At 32.6% G+C, this 21,568-nt stretch overlaps 1 protein-coding gene across 1 annotated transcript in view; it reads left to right on the top strand.

The window, feature by feature from the left end:
* The window catches only part of LOC145288106 (uncharacterized), a 177,926-nt gene that overhangs the window by 76,945 nt on the left and 79,413 nt on the right, over window positions 1-21,568 (top strand). Inside the window, exon 5 of the mRNA XM_080136164.1 lies at window positions 20,309-20,371. Within this exon, the coding sequence (XP_079992290.1) occupies window positions 20,309-20,371 (63 nt within the window). The remainder of the gene's footprint in view (window positions 1-20,308; window positions 20,372-21,568) is intronic.

Raw genomic sequence — 21,568 nt, 5'->3', positions numbered from 1 at the left:
ATTATTTCATTGTACGCATCAAAGATTAAAGCCTATTTTTTGAGAAATATTATAAGAAATGGAGATAGTTTGGCTGCCACCCTAATTTTGATGCCTATGCCACCTGCCTCATCACCAATCTCTCCAGAAAAGTAATCGAACTGCTTGGAGAGGCATGAGTTTCCAATCTTCAACTATCTATATCCAAGCCAAGCTATGATCAACACTATAATCTCGTCTCTTTAACTACAGATCCTTGATTTATCTGATGCATCTTTGAGATCCAAAAATACTCATCATTCGTCTTTCAATAAATGGATGCAAATATTTCTGAAGTAATGAGTACTCTGCTGGAATCATTCTTATGTCCTAGTACTTATAAGTCTTGGATTGGATGATCCACCCAATCCAATTTGAATGCCCGGGGCCACAAACTCATTGTGTCCTTCCTTCTGCATCTTACAGAATATAGGAAATAGAAAACTCCAAAATAACAGCAATTTGAAAAAAATCTGTTATGAGAAGTAACCGAATCGCTGGGGAAGTATGCGTTTCCAACCTTCAAGCGTGAAGAAGAATTGCAGCATGACTGATGTCTTCATAAGAATCTTTAAGAATTTTCTTTTATATGGAAATCACTCAAGACACGGCATAAAACCACTTGATGTAAGGAGTCAAAAATAATAATTAAAAGAAAAACTACTTCAAGGCCCAAAACCACTTAATGATAAGCGTTATATGGATACATTCCGACCGAGAAAACAGCAATTTTTCCCCATTTGTCAGGTGAACATGCATTCCCTTTTCCTCTCTGCTTCAATCACTCACATTCTGTTTCTCGTTTCCAACATTCCATCCTCTCATGTTCGCGGCTTGACGTTTGTGATGTTTGATTTGAAACTCTAAATCATTATTTGCTTCTGCAGTTAAGAAGATACAAGATTACATCATCAGTTTCGATTTTTTTCAATGTTTTTCAATCTTTTAAACTAAAGCGGAAACATAATCATCTTTTCAACTGATTTGCAATCTGTTCTGTGCAGCATATTTTTGAATATCAACTAAAATGTCATCACTACAGACATTAACACACACACGCACACGCCTATATATATATATATATATATATATATATATATATATATATATATATATATATATATTATTTGTATACTGATATGAAAATGAAAATGTTTTCAAGTCAACCCCCTTATTATGTGTGTCATTTCTATAAATGTTTGTGACATAAGTCATTAGGTGACCTTTCATGAACAAGATGCTTTCAACCTTTTTTCTCCCTCCCTCCTTCTTTCTAATTAATGCTGGATGCTTGACTTTAAAAGGTCACACTTGGTCACTTTATTTTAATATTTCCTTTGTTTTGCTTTTGAAAGCAAAGAATTGTTGTAGGTGGAATTTCTGCAGATGCTTAATTAATTGCTATACTATAGCAGACACGATCCCTCATTTAACGTTGTACTCTTGCGAAAGAGCCTCGCTTATGGCGAACTTTCAGTTTTAATAAACGTGCAGACTAAATCGCCGCATCTTATGGCAGATACGTCCCAACTTCTCTACAAGCGTTGGGAAGTGTAAATTGTATTTGCAAACCTGATGCTTAAGTGAGTTTGTATTCGTTAATGTTTTCGAAATAAAGTTTTAATTGTTATGTGACGACAAAGTTTAAAAATGAAATTTTATAAAAGAAAACGTTTAATCATGATGAACACAAAAACGACAACACAAACATGGCACGAAAGAGCATATAAGATTACTCGTATGTCGAATAAAAGTCCAAGAAATGATGGTGCGATTCTTCAAATTTTGTGTTTCGAACGAAATTTAAAAATCGAAATATCGAATTTCGAGTAAAACAAATGGTATTAACTGAATTGTTATGTCGCAGTAATGAACATATCCAAAAATTACGAAAAACGATAAGGTAGAAAATTAATTATTAATAAAAACAGTTTTTGCAGACCGTTAGCAAAAATTGAGTTTTGCTTAAAAAAGAAATTGAAGAGTTTCAATCGTAACAAGGGAGGTATTTTTTCTGAAATCTTAAGCCAATTTGGCAAAACTCAATTTTCGTTAATTGTCTTCAAAAACTCTTTTCATTGATAATTAACTTTCTATCGTATCGTTTTTCGTAACTTTTTCGATATGTTCATTATTGTAACAAGACAATTAAGTATATACCATTGATTTTACTTGAAATTCAATATTTCGATTTTCGAATTCTGCTCTAATAATGAACAAGCACCAAAGATTTACAATAATCCATGAAACACAAGGTTGAGATTGTTGTTTAGACCCTAATAATATAGTCAGTAATCGACTCGTTTTCAATATGCTTTAAACGCGTTAGTTGTGTATATATAGAGAATTTAATGTTAACTTTCGAAAAATAAGTGTCTTTTGAAATGTTCAATCCATCATCCAATCTTCTCGCATTATTAGAGACAAGCTTCTAACGTCTAAACATTGAAAAACGATTAGTGGATGATGACTAAATAATTTTGTGAAGTTTCTGTATTATTAAATATCTTTAAAAATTCACTTACCACAATTCGAATTTTGATTCAGACCATCAAATTAAAGGCGATTTCTCGATCTATAACCTATCGAGTGTAAAGTCATTCTTGTCTAGAAAAATGATCCAAAAATCTGATCCAAAAATGGATGACAAAAGAAATATCATAGAGAAAATGATTCAACTGCAAATATGAAATGTAATTGCCCCAAGCAAAAATTGTCCGCATCAAGCCAATCAGAGAAGCTTGGAATTGTAAAAAAAAATCCAGGTAAAAATGTGATAGTATTGATCCAGTCATATGGTAGTGTTGATCCAGTCTGGATCAGCAGGTCCTTTCTCAAATCAAGATAAAAATCTATGACTGAAAAATTCAAAGAGATTCAGTATTTTTTTAAAAGTGGCAATTGTGGTACGTGATTAGTTTGTTCTAATCACCCCTGCCTATAAATATAATCGGTCAAATCTTTGTGATTATATCCAATGTATTTTGACAAAAATATTGCAACAGTAAATGAAGGGTGAACTTTTTATGACCGGGTTAAGGGAGGGTGACATCATAGCCAGATGTAATTAAGATGATTCTCTCTCTTTGTGTCTGGATAAATTTATGTCTAGGATGCTGCGGTCAAGCCCAACAAAGAAAACTTTAAACAACCACAGTTCACTAAAATCGGTTTTCTGGAGAATAAACTGGTGGATCTTATCTGTATGGTCACATTTTATTTTGAGAACAGTTTTTTGCGGCATGATCAACAATACTCTTTGAATCAAAGATGGTGGACATCCTACTCAAATTTCTTTATAACGTTTTAAGGATTTTCCACTAGGATTGTACGATTTTTCTGTTATGTTTAATTTCTCTTCAGCTTTATCGACATTCCTCTGATGATTAGTAGTCGGAAGAAGATCTTTTCAAGGGAAACAAGAGTGAACACGCTTTTATTACCTACTATCAGGACTCTCAGCATTGTCCGCTCGTGAAATATGCTGCCATTTTAATTTATGCAGATTTCATATTTATTATCATAGAGCCAATACTTTATTGATTATTATATTGTACCCAATATATAGTAGTGATTGTAAAAGTTAATAAAATATGACTTAGGTGCCATCAGCTAGAATCGAAAGCAAAACCACAACATATAGCGTTTCCAGCCTTAGTCCTTACTGTTTGAGCTATCGACAGTTAAATATGAACTAATAAAAAATGTGCGGTAATAAAACTTATTAAATAAACTTGTGAGGTCAGGCTGTATAAGACGTCAAAACCACTTGTTCCTTCTTTCATTGGATTCTGTTGGTATTGATTATCGATACTTATTGAAGACATTCCGATATAACACCTATCTAAGAACATTGCCAGGTGCATAAAGTACATTTGTGTGAAATTTTTTAAAAAATCAGGCCAACCGTTTAGGAGTCCAAGGGAAACTCACTCACTCTCTCTATTTCTTTCTCGCTCTCTCTCTCTCTCACACACACACACACACACACACACACACACACACACACACACACAATGTTCCTTTTATATAATAGTAGACATGCAGTTGGGAAGTTAAAATAGGAAGACCGTGAAAATTGAGAACGAAAAAGTGAGAGCAAACGTTAAATTTAAGCAACACTTTCTTTTCTTAGATAACAAAAGTGGAGAGTAATGAATCGAGGTCTTCTTTTTCTTCTTCTTCTTCTTCTTCTTCTTCTTCTTCTTCTTCTTCTCCTCCTCCTCCTCCTCCTCCTTCTCCTCTTCTCTGGTTCACTGATGACAATAAAAATGTCTCTAGTTAAATTGAATCCGAAACCTGTAGTCTCTCACGGGTTTCGCTTCAATAGGTCAGCTATGTGAGTTATTTAGCTGCCTCTCAATGTTTAGGTGAGAGTATTTCTTGTCCATGTGGCACAAAATCATTGAATCAGAAATAAAAAGTGAAGCGCCTTAATTGTTGGCTCATTTTCATTTCTTTTTGCTTATCATAAATGATAGTTTGAAGAGACGACGGGGTTATATAAAAATTCAAGATGTCTGCCAAAATCAAGATGCGTCCATTCAGTCTGCACTTTTATCGATTAAATACTGTTTCAAATTTATGCGTGGGTGAAGGACAGACAGAAAGTGCATCTTATAGAAATACATCGGTGTATCTGATAAACTACTCATTTAATGTTACTTATACAGAATAAGGATCGTTCTGTCGTCGACATTTTGTGGGCACTTTACATAAAACGCTGAAAGTTGCTGAAACGTTATGATAATTAAATCGCAGTGGAAAACATCATTTAATTTGTTTTTCCCTATCATGGGTTTATTATATATATATATATATATATATATATATATATATATATATATATAGTAATTCATAGAATATATATGGCGATTAAGCTACACTGAATATTCGGCGTTTCATCCACTCTAGGATTCCTCAGGCTTATGCGTATAAGCCTGACGAATCCTAGAGTGGATGAAACGCTGAATATTCAGTGTAGCTTAATCGCCATATATATTTTATAAATTACTAACTAGCTCTACCTACGTATTGACCACTTTTGAAGTAAATACTTAAAGTTTACGCATAAATCTATACTTTCGTATATTAATTTTATGTGAGTAAATGAAGTAGTTATATTATATATATATTATATATGTATATATATATATATATATATATATATATATATATATATATATATATACATACATACATATATATGTGTGGGGGGTGTATATTTATAAAGTGAAAATGCGTGTGAGGACACTTCTCAACCTATATACTCAACGAATTATTGATCTACAGACTTGGAATTTGGTGGATAGAGTATTCAGACTCGTGGGAAATTTTTAATCGGTTTTATCGTGTTAAAAGTAGTTTTCCACCTGCTAATTACGTAATTGTTAGATTATTAAGGAGTGAACATTTTTGGAAATGATAAAAATTTCATCGACAAAAAAAAAAGACATAGAAAATGGTAATACAATAACATAACTCATTTCTCTACCCATTTTGTGGTAAAATGTCTTTTTTTTTCCAAACTCATGTATCAAATATGCTTATCTTTATATAAAAGAAACGACTTGTTTTATGTGCCTAACATGTAACGAAAACCCAAACCATTTAAAATTGTCTGTGAGAACAACCAATGTAAAACCTACTTAAGCTTGTGAACTGGTTGGATGAAGAGGACGAAATAAAGAATCTATCAATCTTTGAAATCCGTTTATCTTCAAGTGCCACCGCCACCAAGAAGACGAAAATGGCGTCTAAGGTTTCAGATTGTATTGGTTCAATGCAATAAAAATACAAATCCATTTTACATCACCATTTATATCTACATTAATCATTTTAATCTTAGATTGTAGAAAACAAATACTCTTGAAAGCAAATTGTTTTGGAAAAAGTCAGATTAAATGTCGGAACCACATGCAACGCCTATTCTTTCTTTTTACTCCTTTTCGCTCCAAACAATGCATATTGCAACTTCGCCATTATTTAGAACCATGTGTGCAACGATGCAAAAGGATGAACGAGATGTTGGTTTACAATACATTTAAATTTCTGCATATCAGTAGAGTCAGGGAAACAGGAAACAGAAAGGGAATTCCAAATCTAGCAGTCCGAAAAGCTGTTAGAATAGAAGGTCTTTCGGTATGTAGAGACCTTCACAGTGAAAGGATAGGAGTTTGTTGGTTTGTCGGGAGTATTACGTGGGGGGTCACAAGTGTGATGAGTTCATCAGAGCACATTTTGATTTGTGTATTAAAAGAGAAAATATATTTAAAAAATATATATCTCCAAAATAAACCGATAAGTTTAGCCTTATTTTGCCACAGTTGTCGTTATATAAGTAAATCTTTCTGAATGTAATCTGTTTGCTCTATCTGGGTAAATCTCAAGTTCTTCATGAGTTGGCACAAATCCATAAAACAAAAACAAGAAACCCAGAATTCTTTGTAAGAACGTGAACAATAAACCCCAGGGGTAGCAGATGTTTCCGGACTGAATTTGTTTATTAAAAAAAAAGTAAAGAAGAAGAAAAAAAAGCAAACGAAGCCATTCAAGCAACAATCTCGCCAGAAGAGAAAAGGAAGTCTAGAGTAAGGAATTTTGGTTTCTTTCGTTTAGAGTAAACATCGCAGATTCGCGATGTATACACCCTTCTACCCACTTTGCAATTCTCTTCATTTTGCCAGAATTCCAAGTACACAATTCTTCTATTTACCAAAAGTCTGCTGCCCTTTTTTGGTCAGATCATTGACAAAATGTTTTGCTTTTAAATTCTCTTTAAATTCTTCCTTTACTATCGATATCCGTTTGAAAGGAAAATAGAAAGTAGGCCGTGGCTTTACTTTCGAAAACTACATGACTTTCACTTCACTTATCTTGTCCTTTAGTCCTTGTATTCCATGAGAATGCTTCTGCCAAAGGGGGGAGAATTGATGTTTTCTAGGTAAAAATTTTATTCCATCTAACACTTATTGTTAGCACATTTTTCATCTTGAAGAGTATTTTAGCTCCGTATACCAAGTGGCTTCATGTCTTGTCTAAAGCGATTTCCATAAAAATAAAAAATGCAGAATTTATAATAAAAAACTATACTATTTAAGACGCCCACGATTATCCCTCGTTGACTATTATTATTTGTATTATTTGTATTATTCAGACTACTGTCTTCGTATTGAGTGTTATTTTCACAACGTTTCGAACGATGTAACTTCCGACCTTCTTCAGGTGTATCTTGTTTTTCTTTGAATCTCTCAGCCAAACTCGGTACCTGTGGCGTAGTGGATAAAGTACTTGGTTACATTCAGTTGTAAAGTTACACACTTCTGAAGGGTAACAGTTCATAAAATACAATTATGCATTATTTAGGATTTCTACCCAGTCATGGATGCCGGAACGAGAGCGTGCTATCCTTGTAGATTAAATAGAGATGTTCATTCGAAATTTCATGTAGATTCCAGAGATCGACAGAAAAATTCCCGAATTCACAAGATACACCTGAAGGTCGAAGGTTACATCGACCGACTCTGTTGCAAAAATCCCAAGATGTTTGAAAAATTATTTTTGTTGGTGTGTAATGCTTAAGTTTGAAATATCATTTTTGTTTGTCATACTTAAGTTTGATGAACCGTCCCCTTAGTAATCCAATTTACCAAATTTCTAATACTAACTATTACTACGATATTGTCCCATTGACACTCATTAACCCTTATCCTTGAGTGGCCTCCAGGCTTTGATAAGTGGTGACTCTTTTGTAAAAAGAAAATAAGGAAATAATTTTCGTTGGTCTGTCATGTTAAAGTTTGCAAAAATAATTTTCTTCGTTTCTCATGCTTAAATTCAAAATATCATTTTCGTTAGTCTGTCAAGCTTAAGTTAGAAATAACATTTTCATCACAAAACGCACAGATTAAATAAATACTAAATATTTTTAATATGGAAATCAACAAGGCATGAAGCCACTTGATGTAAGGAAGTACACAAATACTACATCAAGCTCAAAAACTAGTCAACAATAAATATTAAATAGATTCCAACCCAGAAAACAGCAATTTTTTCCCCTTGATCAGAAACATCGCTTGTGGAATATGAGCAATAAGGAAAAAACTAAAGGAAGCGAGAGTTACGAGGCTGGCTGCCGGAAGTAAACCCAAGGTCGACTTTCTACTCTCTTAAAATATTTTTTTCTTTTTATTTTCGTTTTTGGAGTACATATTGTCTGTCAGTTGAAATCTTACCGTTTAAGAAGATCAACCTCCAGGAATGTCACTTTGGTCTGGTTCTATCGAATTCCGAATGAAACGTGAGCCAAACTGGTTGTGGATATTTATGCTTAAAGAACTCATTTACATCAGCAACAGACAATTCTAGTTAGTAACATCCTTAGCCTCCGCCTCCTCCTCTTCCTCCTCCTCTTCTTCTTCTTCTTCTTCTTCTTCTTTTCTCTGGTTCACTGATAACAATGAAAATATATATACTTAAATGTTCTTCATCATCATCATCATCATCGTCATCATCATTTCTGCTCGTTAAGGCATTTTTCTCTTCTTTTTTGTCATCACAAATATTGCTATTTTATTATTATCAGTGAAGAATGGGGAAAACGTAATGTGAGTACATTTTCTTTCGTTCTACCACCGCTTATCCCTTCTCCAGTTTCATCTTTCGGTGAGGGTTGGATAAAATAACCTTGGGCCAAACAGCCGTTCCTACCGGATTCTTATGATAACAACGACGACGTCTTTTTCGCTGCTATCAGTTTTCCAAGAAAAAGATGTAACCCCGAAACACACAGATTTGAACCAAATATTTCAGTATAAAAAAGGCTGACCTTGTCTACGACTATTGTAGCTGATATTTCAAAGAGGAAAAAAAAAAACAATGAACTTTTTTGATTAATTATCAAACGTTTTCCATTCTGTTTAGGATAAAAATATACTTTTATTTTAGAGATCACCCATATTAAGTTAGTCGAGTCGTTGCTTATTGTCTACGTCATGACACATTATAGGAATTAGACGGTATTAGTTAATTTAGCGACCCCGCCCAATTACGTTCCACTGTTTCTTGTTTGTTGCATTTCAATATTGTATTTTAATATAAACTATAAAAATCTTTTCCCATATTTTATTTTATTTATTACACACTAGTAGGCTACCCAGCGTTGTCCCGTCGTAATGTACGCATAAATATATGTTTTAATTCATATAGAAACCGGACATGTACATGCAAGTATTATGTTTTTTTAAACAGTTCACTTTTTGTGAGTAAAAAAAGGAAAAAAAATTTAATACGCGAGCTGATATTGAAACCAAAACCTAAAATCAGTGAATCATGTACGATAACCATTAGGCCGACTTGACATGATCTTTAAGAAGTGTTTTCAAACTCACTTATTTTTAATATAATGAATCTGTCATTTGAACCATTCACATGTGTGCATTCGTGAACAATTAGCAAACAGATAAAAATCCGACGACCTCGACGTAGCAATTTTTCAATTTTGATCCCTTAGCAGCCCGTTTTTTCCGGATGAAAACCGAGTAAAAAGTTTTCCACATGTCTGAATATCATATATATCAAATCTCAAGTATGTAGATATAAATTCCGTTGAGGTTGAGAAGTATCCTCACACACACACACACACACACACACACACACACACACACACACACACACACACACACACACATTCTCATTTTTATAGATAAAATATTCATAATAAGTTACATTTAATATTCATTGTTTTAGTGAAAATGTCTCCGTAAATACATTTAATTGCAAAAATAAATTTGACGAATATTCTTATTTATTATATTTAAAGACAATATTGAAATGATACAAACGAGAAATGTGGAACGTAACCGAGTTGGTTCGGCAAATTGACTTACACAATCTATTTCCTATCACGTGTCATGACGTAGACAACAAGCAATGACTCGAGTAATGCAGGATCGTTTGTTTTTCTGATAAAATGAACAATTACTCTTTGCAAATAAAACAATTAACGTTAACTTTAGCTGAATCGTAAACGTAGCTGCTCGATACTCTTTTAAAACAACATTTTAGTGCGTAAAAATATTATATTTCATCATTTTTTGCACAGAAAAAAAGTCATGTGTAACATAATAAACGAATTTTCCATCGATGTTTGATAGGCCATTTTGAATATGATCATCATGGACATGTTTTCTTTATACGATTAATGATGCATTATGGTCGTATTTTTTTTTCGTTAGCAGATAAGTAAAATAGATTTTAAATTACAATTTATTTTTTGGACTAAAGATGTAATTCAAGACAAACAATGAATTTTAATCAAAATGTGGGCAAAATTAGTGCACTAATACATATAATGATACTAAACCTTATGTCTAGAATTTTTATTTTACTTTTGATGAAAACCTATTGTATATAATGCCGAATACGGGTGTGCTGAAATGATAACGCTATTATTTAGAAACCTATTCTTAACATAGAGAGGGGAGAGCGCTTTATAACTGTTCTGCACGTCCACTTAACAATTTAAGGAACAAAAGATACCATAAAAATTGAATTCAACTTAAAAATCCTGTCTAAAAGAATAGCACGGTCTGTGTTCTGCATAAGTACCAAATCCATTATTCAATTTGAATTCTAAAAAAGTGTTTAAAATAAAAAGCTTAAGCTTAAAGAATGTTTGCAAGAAATTGAAATTCAGAGAATTTTGCTTAATAGCTAATTTCTATGGATTATGTGATTATTATATCCTCTAAAGCCATCTAAAAAAATTTAAAGAAACTGAAATTTGAGGAATATTTATTAATCGATATCTAATATCGATCGTTTATATTTTTGACAAAAGCAGAAGGTACCTGAATTTTCACAAAGAACTTTCACCCCTATATTTACTCCATTTGAATAAAACTAAATGAAACTGAACATAACCCACATTACGATCCCTTACGCCTAACAATTGTGTTCGAAAATTCATAATGATTGCTTAATAAGTTTAAAAGTGAATCTTTTACATGGAAATATATGAACACATTCACATATTAAACTTTCTCTCTCTCTCCCTCTCTCCCTCTTTCTCTCTTTCTCTCTCTCTCTCTCTCTCTCTCTCTCTCTCTATATATATATATATATATATATATATATATATATATATATATATATATATAATTGTTAAGCTGGATTAAATCCGACGATATCAAAATAGAATTCTATTTTCATATATATATATATATATATATATATATATATATATATATATATATATATATATATATATATGTATGTTTCTACCACATGTGTTGTATTTGAAGCTTTCTAGTTTCCACATTAATTCCTTTTGTTGTGAAGTTTTATGAAATGGAGAATAAAAAAGGCGCCAAAAGCGAAACTGTAATTATTTGATCTTTTCTTCTTGGATAGTTTATTCTGTGATTTATTTCCTTTCGGTTTTTTCTTTTATCTTTTCTTAAGCAGAACCTATGTTAGCCTGATGTTCTGTTGATCTCATTTGACTCTCAAATTAAGATTCAAGGTTGCTTTTTAATGGGCAAAATTCAGCTACTCTAAAATGGATTACTTTGTAATGGGCAAAATTCAGCTACTCTAAAATGGATTACTTTTTAATGGGCAAAATTCAGCTACACTAAAATGGATTACTTTTTAATGGGCAAAATTCAGCTACTCTAAAATGGATTACTTTGGTTTGAAAGAAATAAAAATTTCTTTGTTGAGAAAAACTTCATCTGTGACTAAAAACAGAAAATATATCACAGTTTGATTTTAACGTTAATGTTGGCTGAGGAATCTGTCTATTTGGGTCCTTGTATCATTTATATAAGGCATAATCGCATTGACACATTAGTTTACGTTACGTCACCGCAGTTAAGCAACGTTGAGCCTGGCCGGTTCTAAAATGGGTGACTATTTGTTCAGACTAGGGGCTGCATGTGCTCAGAAGCCTAGAAAGCGGTGGATACCACCAAGCTAATCTTGCCCAAGACACACAATGCATGGAATTAAGACAACATCTCTATGACCCCGAAGGGTTAAGATATTCTCAGATCTCTTGGCTTGGATCATCTAGCAAGCATTTTGTAAGAAATATTAATAACACTAGACTTTTAGCCGTTAAAAACAGGCAAAAGTTATAGCTGTTGATTTACAATGAGTGCTTTATGCCAAATTTCCAGAGTAAATGTGGTATTGTGTTCACTGAATTAATCCCTGTTCATGCTTAATTGCACATCGAACGGATAACATAATATTAAGTTCGCTGCACCGTATCATAACAAAGGCCCATACAAAATTTCAGCAAGTTCAGCCCAGTAGTTTCTGAGTAAAAAGTGGAACGGACAGAGACAAACAAACAGATAAGCTAAGCGAAATATAATATGGATTATAACAAAACAAACTATATGTATATGTATGTGTATTTGTATGTGTATGTGTGTATGTGTGTGTTCGTGCGTGTGGAGTAAGTTAACAGAATGATCTCCCTTAGTTATTATTTCACTCTTGTTTAATGGCATGGCCATTTTGTTGTCTCTGTGGAAAAAGAATCTGTCTTGGCAAGACTGTGTAACGCAGATAAATGCCTTGAAAGGTCAAATTCAAATAAGAGCAGGAAGAGTATCTTTGGAGTTGCTGTTGTCGTAGTGAGTAATTACTGCCTTCCCTCAGAGAGCATGTGGTTGACAACAGCAAATGTCTCCATGTTGTCTATAGATAATGGCTAATTATTCTTTTCTTCCATAATACTTCATCATTCACTTCCTGATATACATCCGATCCAAAGAATTTGCTCATCTCAACTGTCCAAATAAAGGCAGATTATTTCTCTGCCCTTAACTCACACATGTTTGACTGACATTTGATATGTTGTTCTTAAGCAGCTGGCTATTTGCTTTAAACGCCTGACAAAACACCTTTGGAACAGCATTTTGCGACTTGGGCTTTTGAAAACGACTATAAATGCCGTCCTTATAGCTCGGTGTGTGGTAATTAAAATTAAAATACATTAATTATTTCAACTCAACAAACAAACATCTTTTTCTGATAAAGGGTCTGGATTGGGCCCAAAAAAGAGTTTTCAATCTAATATATCCCACTTTGTCAACTAAACTCCAACTCCTGTTCCATCACTGCATTGTTGCATCTCTGTGGCTGTTTTACAAGTATTTTAATGGAATGTGCTCTGATTAACTCGTTGCACTTTTCCTTCCTTGATGTAGATATCTCTGACAAACCCACTTAGCAACAAAATCTCGCCCATTCACTATTGAGGTTCCTAAATGCAAGAAAGCTTTCTACTCTAATAGTTTCTTCCTTCGAACAGCTAGACTTTGGAATTCCCTTTCTGCTACCTGCTTCCCTGATTGTACTGATATGCAGAAGTTTAAATGTAACATAAACCAACTTAATCTTTCCTCGGCATGGTCCACAATTGGAAGCCTCTTATGTCTAAATAGCGACATGCCTGGTTAAGAATGAATATGAATAAAAAAAAAAACTAAATATTTTTTCCGTGTATTTATTTAAAATCTTATAGGTTTTGACATTCAAGAGATTTTTAACTTTAAAATTGTACTGAATTAATTTCTGCTTTCCTTTTTAATTAGTCCCTAACTGGATTGATGTTTGTGCATTTGTTTAGATTATAATGGGTGAATTAATGCATGGTTTTCCAAAGTGGGCTCCATAAACTCATGGGGCTCCGTGAATACGGCTGATGGGCTCTGCAAGCCCTTTCTTAAAGAGGATAAAATGCTTTAAATTAAGTGACTGCAGACATTTAATGATCGATTTTTTTTTTTTTACTGGAAAGAGATACGTTACATGACTACAGGTGTAAACCGTTTTAGGATAGTTCATGAAAAAGTAAATTAAAAATAAATTAACAAAAAATGCAACAATTTTTGATTAATCAAAAACAAAAAAAAATAGTTGTAAACACGAAAATATATTAAAATCACGAACAGGAACAACTAATGACCAAGTGTAAGTTAAAATTTGAAATTAATGTTTTTTACATTTATTTTAGAAATTATCGTTGTGTTCCGTGAAAAACCTTTTCCCTGCTCAGGGACTCCATAGTGTCCTGAAGTTTGGGAAATCCTGAATTAATAGAAGACAATAGGGTATCTATATCCATTATAATTAAATTTTTCGTTGAAGTCGACGATCCATCTAACTTTTTGTGAAGAAAATGAGAACAACGAATCCAAATAATTCAAAATTATCAATCCCCATCTCAAACACCCCAGAAATATGACGACATTTTTGGTTTACAAAAAATCCCTTTTATTTTTGAAGTATTGAAAACAAATGAAAAACTGTCAATATTAATCTTTATAAAAGAGGGACATGTGTGTAAGAATGGACCAGCACATCCAATTTGTACAACTTCAATTACTACTGAGAAACTACTTGCGTCGGCGCTTTAAAAAACTAGTTCAACAAACTGTATCCATACGTCAGGACATGATTGGATGATCGGTCAATTCAATAATAAACATGTCTATTTGCATCGAGAAAAAATGGCGCCTTTTTTGACATCAGATATGGATTACATCTTGATTGTGAGGGTGCTAAATAATTTTCTCCATGAAAATGTATCATTGATGTCAGTTTCGATGTCGGTTTAGTTGAGATGATTTTTAACCTGGTTATCTTTAATTGAGATGTACATACACCTATTTACAGATCAAAGTTTCGTTTCAAATCTCCATACCATCGTAAGTGCTCGCAACCCAGAGTTATATTGTGCACTTGTATTATTTAAATTAATCAGACTACTGTTCTCATCATGAGTGTTAGTTTCACAGCGTTTGGAGCAATGTCATCTCTGAGTTTCTTCAGGTGTATTTTTTTCAAACTCGGGAATCTTTCTGTCGAACTTTTGGATCCCTACAGAATTTCAAATCGAACTTTTTATTTAATCCATGGACCCATCGCACAGTGGATAGAGTACTTGGTAAAATTCAGTTGTAAAGTTACACTCTTATCTAGGTTGAAGACAATCCTCAGTGCAGGCGACACCAAAACATACAATCGCGAATTATTTACGACTTCTGTCCAATCATGGTTGATGGAACGATGGTTTAACAAAATACGTCTGAGGAATTTGGATGTTCCATCGACTGAAACGTTGTGAAAATGACACTCAAAATGAGAACAGTAGTTAATATTAACAATCGATCCTCGTCTAAAACATTTAGAACTGTGATCAACTATATAGTTAACTAATTTGCATATTGCTGTGCAAAACGATATTTTATTAATTAGTATATTTTGTTATTATTTTTTTTAATTATTCAACGATTGTTTTGATTTTAATATAACAAGTAGTTATATTTAGAAATAGTTATGTTTAGAAATAGTTATGTTTAGAAATAGTTATGTTTAGAAATAGTTATATTTAGAAATAGTTATGTTTAGAAATAGTTATATTTAGAAATAGTTATATTTAGAAATAGTTATGTTTAGAAATAGTTATGTTTAGAAATAGTTATGTTTAGAAATAGTTATGTTTAGAAATAGTTATGTTTAGAAATTATTTAAAAAGTTTGGCCTCAAGTATTTAAGTAGCAAACTTTTAGAAGCAATAATAAACTTAGCAACGTCATCTAGTGATGTTCATAAAGTGACTTGCTAGGAATCAAAATGCCACAACTGTTTTTAAGTAACTTTATTCTGTTGTTGGTTTTCTCCAATTTGTTCTAGATTCAAATCCTTACAGACGTGACTATGTTAAGTTTGCCTTTAAGCGAAAGTGTTGCTTTGGAACCGATTAAATTCGAACTTGATACATCCAGATTGCAAATTTACACACAGGCAGATGTCAGCAGCTGAGGTCCCTTATAAAATGCCTTTCCTGGAAAGGCAAAACAACTGTGAAGATTTGGCATAGCAGATGGATGATTTCAAAGTATTTATCTGATAAACGCCAGAAACATTCTTCTTCTTGTAACTTATGATTAATCACTTTTATCTTTTTTTTTCTTAAACAAAATTGCATTTGACATAAAACTCATTTCTCTTTCACATTTCACTGTGTTATTTCTTGCAACAATCTTGACAGAGTGTGGAGGTTGCTGATATAAACTTCACAATCCATTAATCTATGCTCAAATTCCATTTGAGCTATTGTATTCACTTATGGTGCAATACAATTAGAACTAAACTGGACTTAGTACTTTATCCTTTACGCCATGGTTCTTTGCAGACAGTTCTAGTATGAATTTTGAGAGCCTTAAACCTATTACTGTTCTTAGCTTAAACGAATTTAATTCGAAGTGACACTCTTCTAGAGGCTAAATCTTCAATTATCAATGTGGGCGATACTAAGAATACAATCCCGATTTATTTAAGATTTCTACTTAATCATGGCTGATAGAACGAGAACATGCTACCTCCATGGATTAAATAAATGGTTCCATTCGAAATGTTTTTGCAGACTTTCGAGTTCAAGAGGAAGATTCCTGAGTTTAACAAAATATTTATGGCAATAAACTAAATATATAAAATACATCTGAAGAAGATCGAAGGTTATATTTGCCAAACTTGGTGAAAAAAAGTCGAGAGAAGAAGAGTAGTCCAAAAGAATCCAAATAATATCACCCCTCATCTCCAAAATTCAGAAATATAACGTTTTTGGTAAATTATAAAAAATTAGGAGAATGGATATTTTTCTCTGAACTTGAAAACCAAACTGAACGCAACTAAGTCTATGAAAGGCATCCTTTTCCATTGGCTACTGCACTGAGATGTAGAGGAAGGCGCCACTATTTTTCTCTGGATTCTCCCACTTACTCTTGATTCATATTTTAGATTACTGAGTGTTTAACAAGGAGGTATCAAGTACTATTTTGGACTCTTTAATATGACTCAGTAGAGGATTGAACCCTAATCTCTCAGCCCATGAGTGAACATTCTAACCATTATTGGCTTATAGGTTTTTTGTATCAAAGAAATGATTTTTATTAAGTGTAGAAAATTTCTATAAAAAAAGTCCTAATGTGGTCATAAATATCACCATAAACATTTGTTTCACCTCCTGCATTTTGGTCTATCTATCTGGTTGTGATCCTTGCCCAGACCAATGTGATTCTTTCTCCCCAGATATCCTTGTCTTCCATCAGTTGCCTCAGATCTTCAGGATCACATTTGGCATCATGTACAATTTGCTGGATGTATGTGGATCTAGGTTGTCTTATGTTCTTGCATTTTGATATTAGCTCTTATCCTCTTGTAATTCTGAAAAATGATTCTTCAAATTTTCTTGCAATTTTCTTGTAATGTCTGGAAATTTTTACTTTGATCAGCCGACGAGAAATTGATCTGAAAAGAGAAAGCAATACATTTTTCTGACTTAAATTTGCACCACCCATGCATTCTAGAGTATTAGTGAGACTCTTTCAGGTTTAATGGTTCTTAGATTTATGATTATTGATAGAAAGGAGATAGAGAGAGAAAGAGAGAGAGAGAGAGAGAGAGAGAGAGAGAGAGAGAGAGAGGAGGGAGCTTTTCAAAACTGGTTATTCAGATGGAAAGGAATTTCTTCAATGATTTTAGAGTCACACGAAATAAATAGCCTAAAATCGGTGGAATGTGACAAATGGCTATCGACCCTGCCTATATCATTTACCTGCAAACACAAAGAGATTTCAACAAGATTTTTCCAGTGACACGAAGAGGAGTCATTATTCTTCGCAGCGTGTCACTTGATAAGCAGCGCCTATTCATGTATTTTCGCTTCATCATCTTTGCTAAATTCAGCAGTTTTAAATGTTACAATATAACAATGGCTATCCTTAACATGCGTCCGTCTGCGCATGTAGCAATGAAATTGATGTCACAAACTTAAACGTGATCAGAGTAAATACTATGTCATGATTAAACGTGACAGACGTAAATGTAAATGCTTACTTCGGTCGTTGGTTGGTCCATAAAACTTGATGGACTGCTAACTCGACGGACAGAGCTTTTTATGGAAATGTGTGGATACATCTGAAATATTCTATTTAAAATTTCTCAAACTTTCCAAAATTATAACAGATCAGAAAAAAATGCTATTTCGAACTTAAGCGTGACAGATTAAAGGAAATGCTATTTTAAATTTAAGTATGACATAGAAAATATTATTTCTAACTCAAGTGTAATAAATTGAAGAAAATGCTATTTCAAAACTTAGTTTTTACTTTTACAATTCCATCCACACAAACTATCCACATGAAGCAATTCAAGAAAGAACAATTTGCCATATTCAACGTTTCGTTGGATATTATTCTCTCTTCTCTTGCCGTTTTGATAAGCGGCTGACTTACTTTTGACCAGATAAAAAGAGATAAATAGATAGATAGATATAGAGAAAGACAGAAACAGAGAAAGAAAGAGAGAGAGAGAGAGAGAGAGAGAGAGAGAGAGAGAGAGAGAGAGTGTGTGTGTGTGTGTGTGTGTGTGTGTGTGATTGTGTGTGTGTGTGTGTGTGTGCGTGTGTGTGTGCGTCTGTGAGAGAGAAAGAGAGGGAGAGATATATATAGAGAGAATAGAATCTTATTTAATAGGGTCATCATTTAGTACAGGCCAATTAGTTAGCACACCATCGTTTGAGATAGAAGTTGTGAGTTCGCACCTCATCTGAGGCATCATCATTTTTAATCTGATTTTGTTTCCAAATATACTTTACTATTTCAAGTTACAATATTAAGCAGATTGTTTCGTTTTAATTTTATTAGTTCAGAAAACTAAGTAATAGACAGAAATTAAGATTCCGGGCATCACCAGGTTAGTTATATAAATAAAACGTTCATGTAATTCATCATTAATTTGTCTTCAGAAGTACACAGTTCCCTAAAAGGAATGACAGCACTTTGCATAACACATTATAAACCGAGGCTCAAAAATCCACCGGAGCTGAATTAAATTTTTAGAAAATTGAAGTTGATGCTAACATACAAATGTAAACCATAATAAAACAGGACATTGGGATCAGCAATGACCTCCAATCTTACTTGCGTGATATAATCAGTATAAAGTTATTTGATGAAATGAATCTCAAAATACAGAATAAGTTATAACTAGGGCTAGGACAACAACATATTCTTTCCATTGTTTTGGCTCTCGAGTGTGTATCCATTGGTATCTTATATACTTTTATATAGAGTGACGTGGTTCTCAGTTGATTAATTTTGTCTAACTGTGTCGGATATATACTCAAGAGTCAAAACAATGAAAAGAATATGCTGTTGTCATAGCCTTTGGTATAATAAATAATAAATACTAAAGGTACAATGTAACAAATAAAAGACTGAGACTCGAATATATCTTGAATGTCGGAGTATCAAGATTAGATTACTCCCTCTCCCACTGGTTACCACTTTCTAGCGTTTATTACAGGCTGAGTAATCCATTTCTAGGATGTGTCAGGATCTTCTATTATATTAGATGCCGAAGTTTGAAAGCATCATTTAGAAAAAAGACATTTAGTAACACATCATTTAGTTAAATAGGATGCTGGTTGTTAGAGGCATTTCGCAAAACCCCTTGCCTTGATAGGGTTCAAAATCGGCTTTGAAACTTAACAGTTGATGCACTTTTGTCCTCTTTGCAAACTCTTGCTCACAGAAGAGATTTTGTGAGTCTATCTTTACGCTATCGTCATTTTCATGACAAGTGCTCGACTGAGCCTTAGTCTATGCTCTCCACCTGCAAAACATTCACAATAAACACTCGTCTAGCTAAAACCACTGCTGTCAACAATTTCCCCCACTCTCTGCCTAAATCTAAATGCAAATTCCATGAACAAAGTTTCTTTCCTAGAGCTGCCCGCCTGTGTAACTCTGTTTCGCAGGGCTGCTTTCCAGTTGACTAAAAAATGGTTGTCTTCAAGTCCAATGTAAACAAGTTTTGTTGAGCCGTCTCCTTAACTAATCAAATTCTACCCGATTTCTACCCCCACCGATAATTATAGTGTTGTCTCACTGACCATATTAACCCTTATCCTCAAGTGAACTTCAGGCCTTTATAAATTTTGACCCACTTGTAAAAAAAAACGGATCACTTGTTTAGTTTGTCTGATGCTGATAAATCTGAAACAATCGATGAAGCTAACAAATGTTGAGTTACCTCAACTGATCTTCAAAATTTTTTTTAATTAAAAAACACACGACGTATGCTTTGCTTTATGTATGAAACGCCTATTTCAAAACGATATTCGCATTTTAGTCATTTCGACCCATTTTTTAATTGCAAACTTTATAAACTCTTATAGTAAAACATTGATTTTATTTAATTCCAGGGTCTTTTAGGATTGGAAGGTCCTTTGGGTAAAAGAGGATTACCTGGTTGCAATGGAACAAAAGTAAGTTTCGTTTTTTTTAATTTTTTCATTTAAAATATTTTTTTTCTTTTAAAATGCTATTATTTTTTCTTTTAAAATGTTATTTTTTCTTTTAAAATTTTTTTTTTTCTTTTAAAATGTTATTTTATTCTTTTAAAGTGTTATTTTTTCTATTTAATGCATTTTTTGTTTGAAAATTAATGAATGTGTTATCATTTCTAATCTTGTTGATCTTAAATGTTGTATGAAATCTACATACATCCTTAAATATTATTCATGTGACTTGGCAATTGTCATTTGTTTATTTTTAAAATAATTTATTTAAAGAATTATTTACTTTTTAAATTTAATTATTTATTTATTTAAAAATAATTTTATTTATTTATTTATTTAGTTAAAACATTGAAGTTATTTTTCAGTCTATTTTTTTAATTCTTTGCTCATAAAACTAAATTTGCATATGTGATAATTTTTTCCTTCCTTTGTTATTATTATTATTATTATCAGTCACTATTAAGATTAAGCTTCTCTTTTTTCCTTTATTATTATTATTATTATTATTATAATTATTATTATTATTATTATTATCATTATTGGTCACTATTAAGGTTAAGCATCTTTTTCTTTGCTTATAAATCTAAATTTGCTTATATGAATATTGAAGTTAGCCGGACACACGTATGTTCATTTTTGTTATATAGATAATGATCAGATATAAATTTGTATACGTGATTATTATTCCCTTTCTTTTTATATTATTATCAGTTCATATTAAGATTAAGCTTCTGCTTATTTGCCCATAAGCATAAATTTGCATATATGATTATTGAAGTTAGCAGGACACACGTACGTTCATTTTTATTCTATAGATAATGATCAGATGTAAATGTCTCCAATGTGGTTGGCCATAATGACATAATCGCACAAAAAGTACAAATAAAAATAAATAAAGGCGTGTGATAAATGAAACCGGTTATTAATTGAAGATAAATATTTCGAAATAATTCTGCTAATGTCATTAAAGTGTAAAATGTAAAACAACTTTGCAGCAATTGTAATTCAAGTATTTGGATTGGCTAGCATGAAATGAACAACCAGAATTGTTGACATTTTCTGACTCAGAGCAAAACAACAAACGAGAAGAAGATTAATTTGGTTTCGGAGAAGGTCAATCGGTGACATTTCCACCAGAGATATATAAACGAAATATCATTATTT

Source organism: Euprymna scolopes, chromosome 11 (genome assembly GCF_053919585.1).
Source record: "Euprymna scolopes isolate OS-2025 chromosome 11, ASM5391958v1, whole genome shotgun sequence".
In the NCBI taxonomy this organism is placed as follows: domain Eukaryota; kingdom Metazoa; phylum Mollusca; class Cephalopoda; order Sepiida; family Sepiolidae; genus Euprymna; species Euprymna scolopes.
The sequence above is the reverse complement of the archived record's forward strand: the minus strand, read 5'-3'. Positions and strand labels throughout refer to the sequence as shown.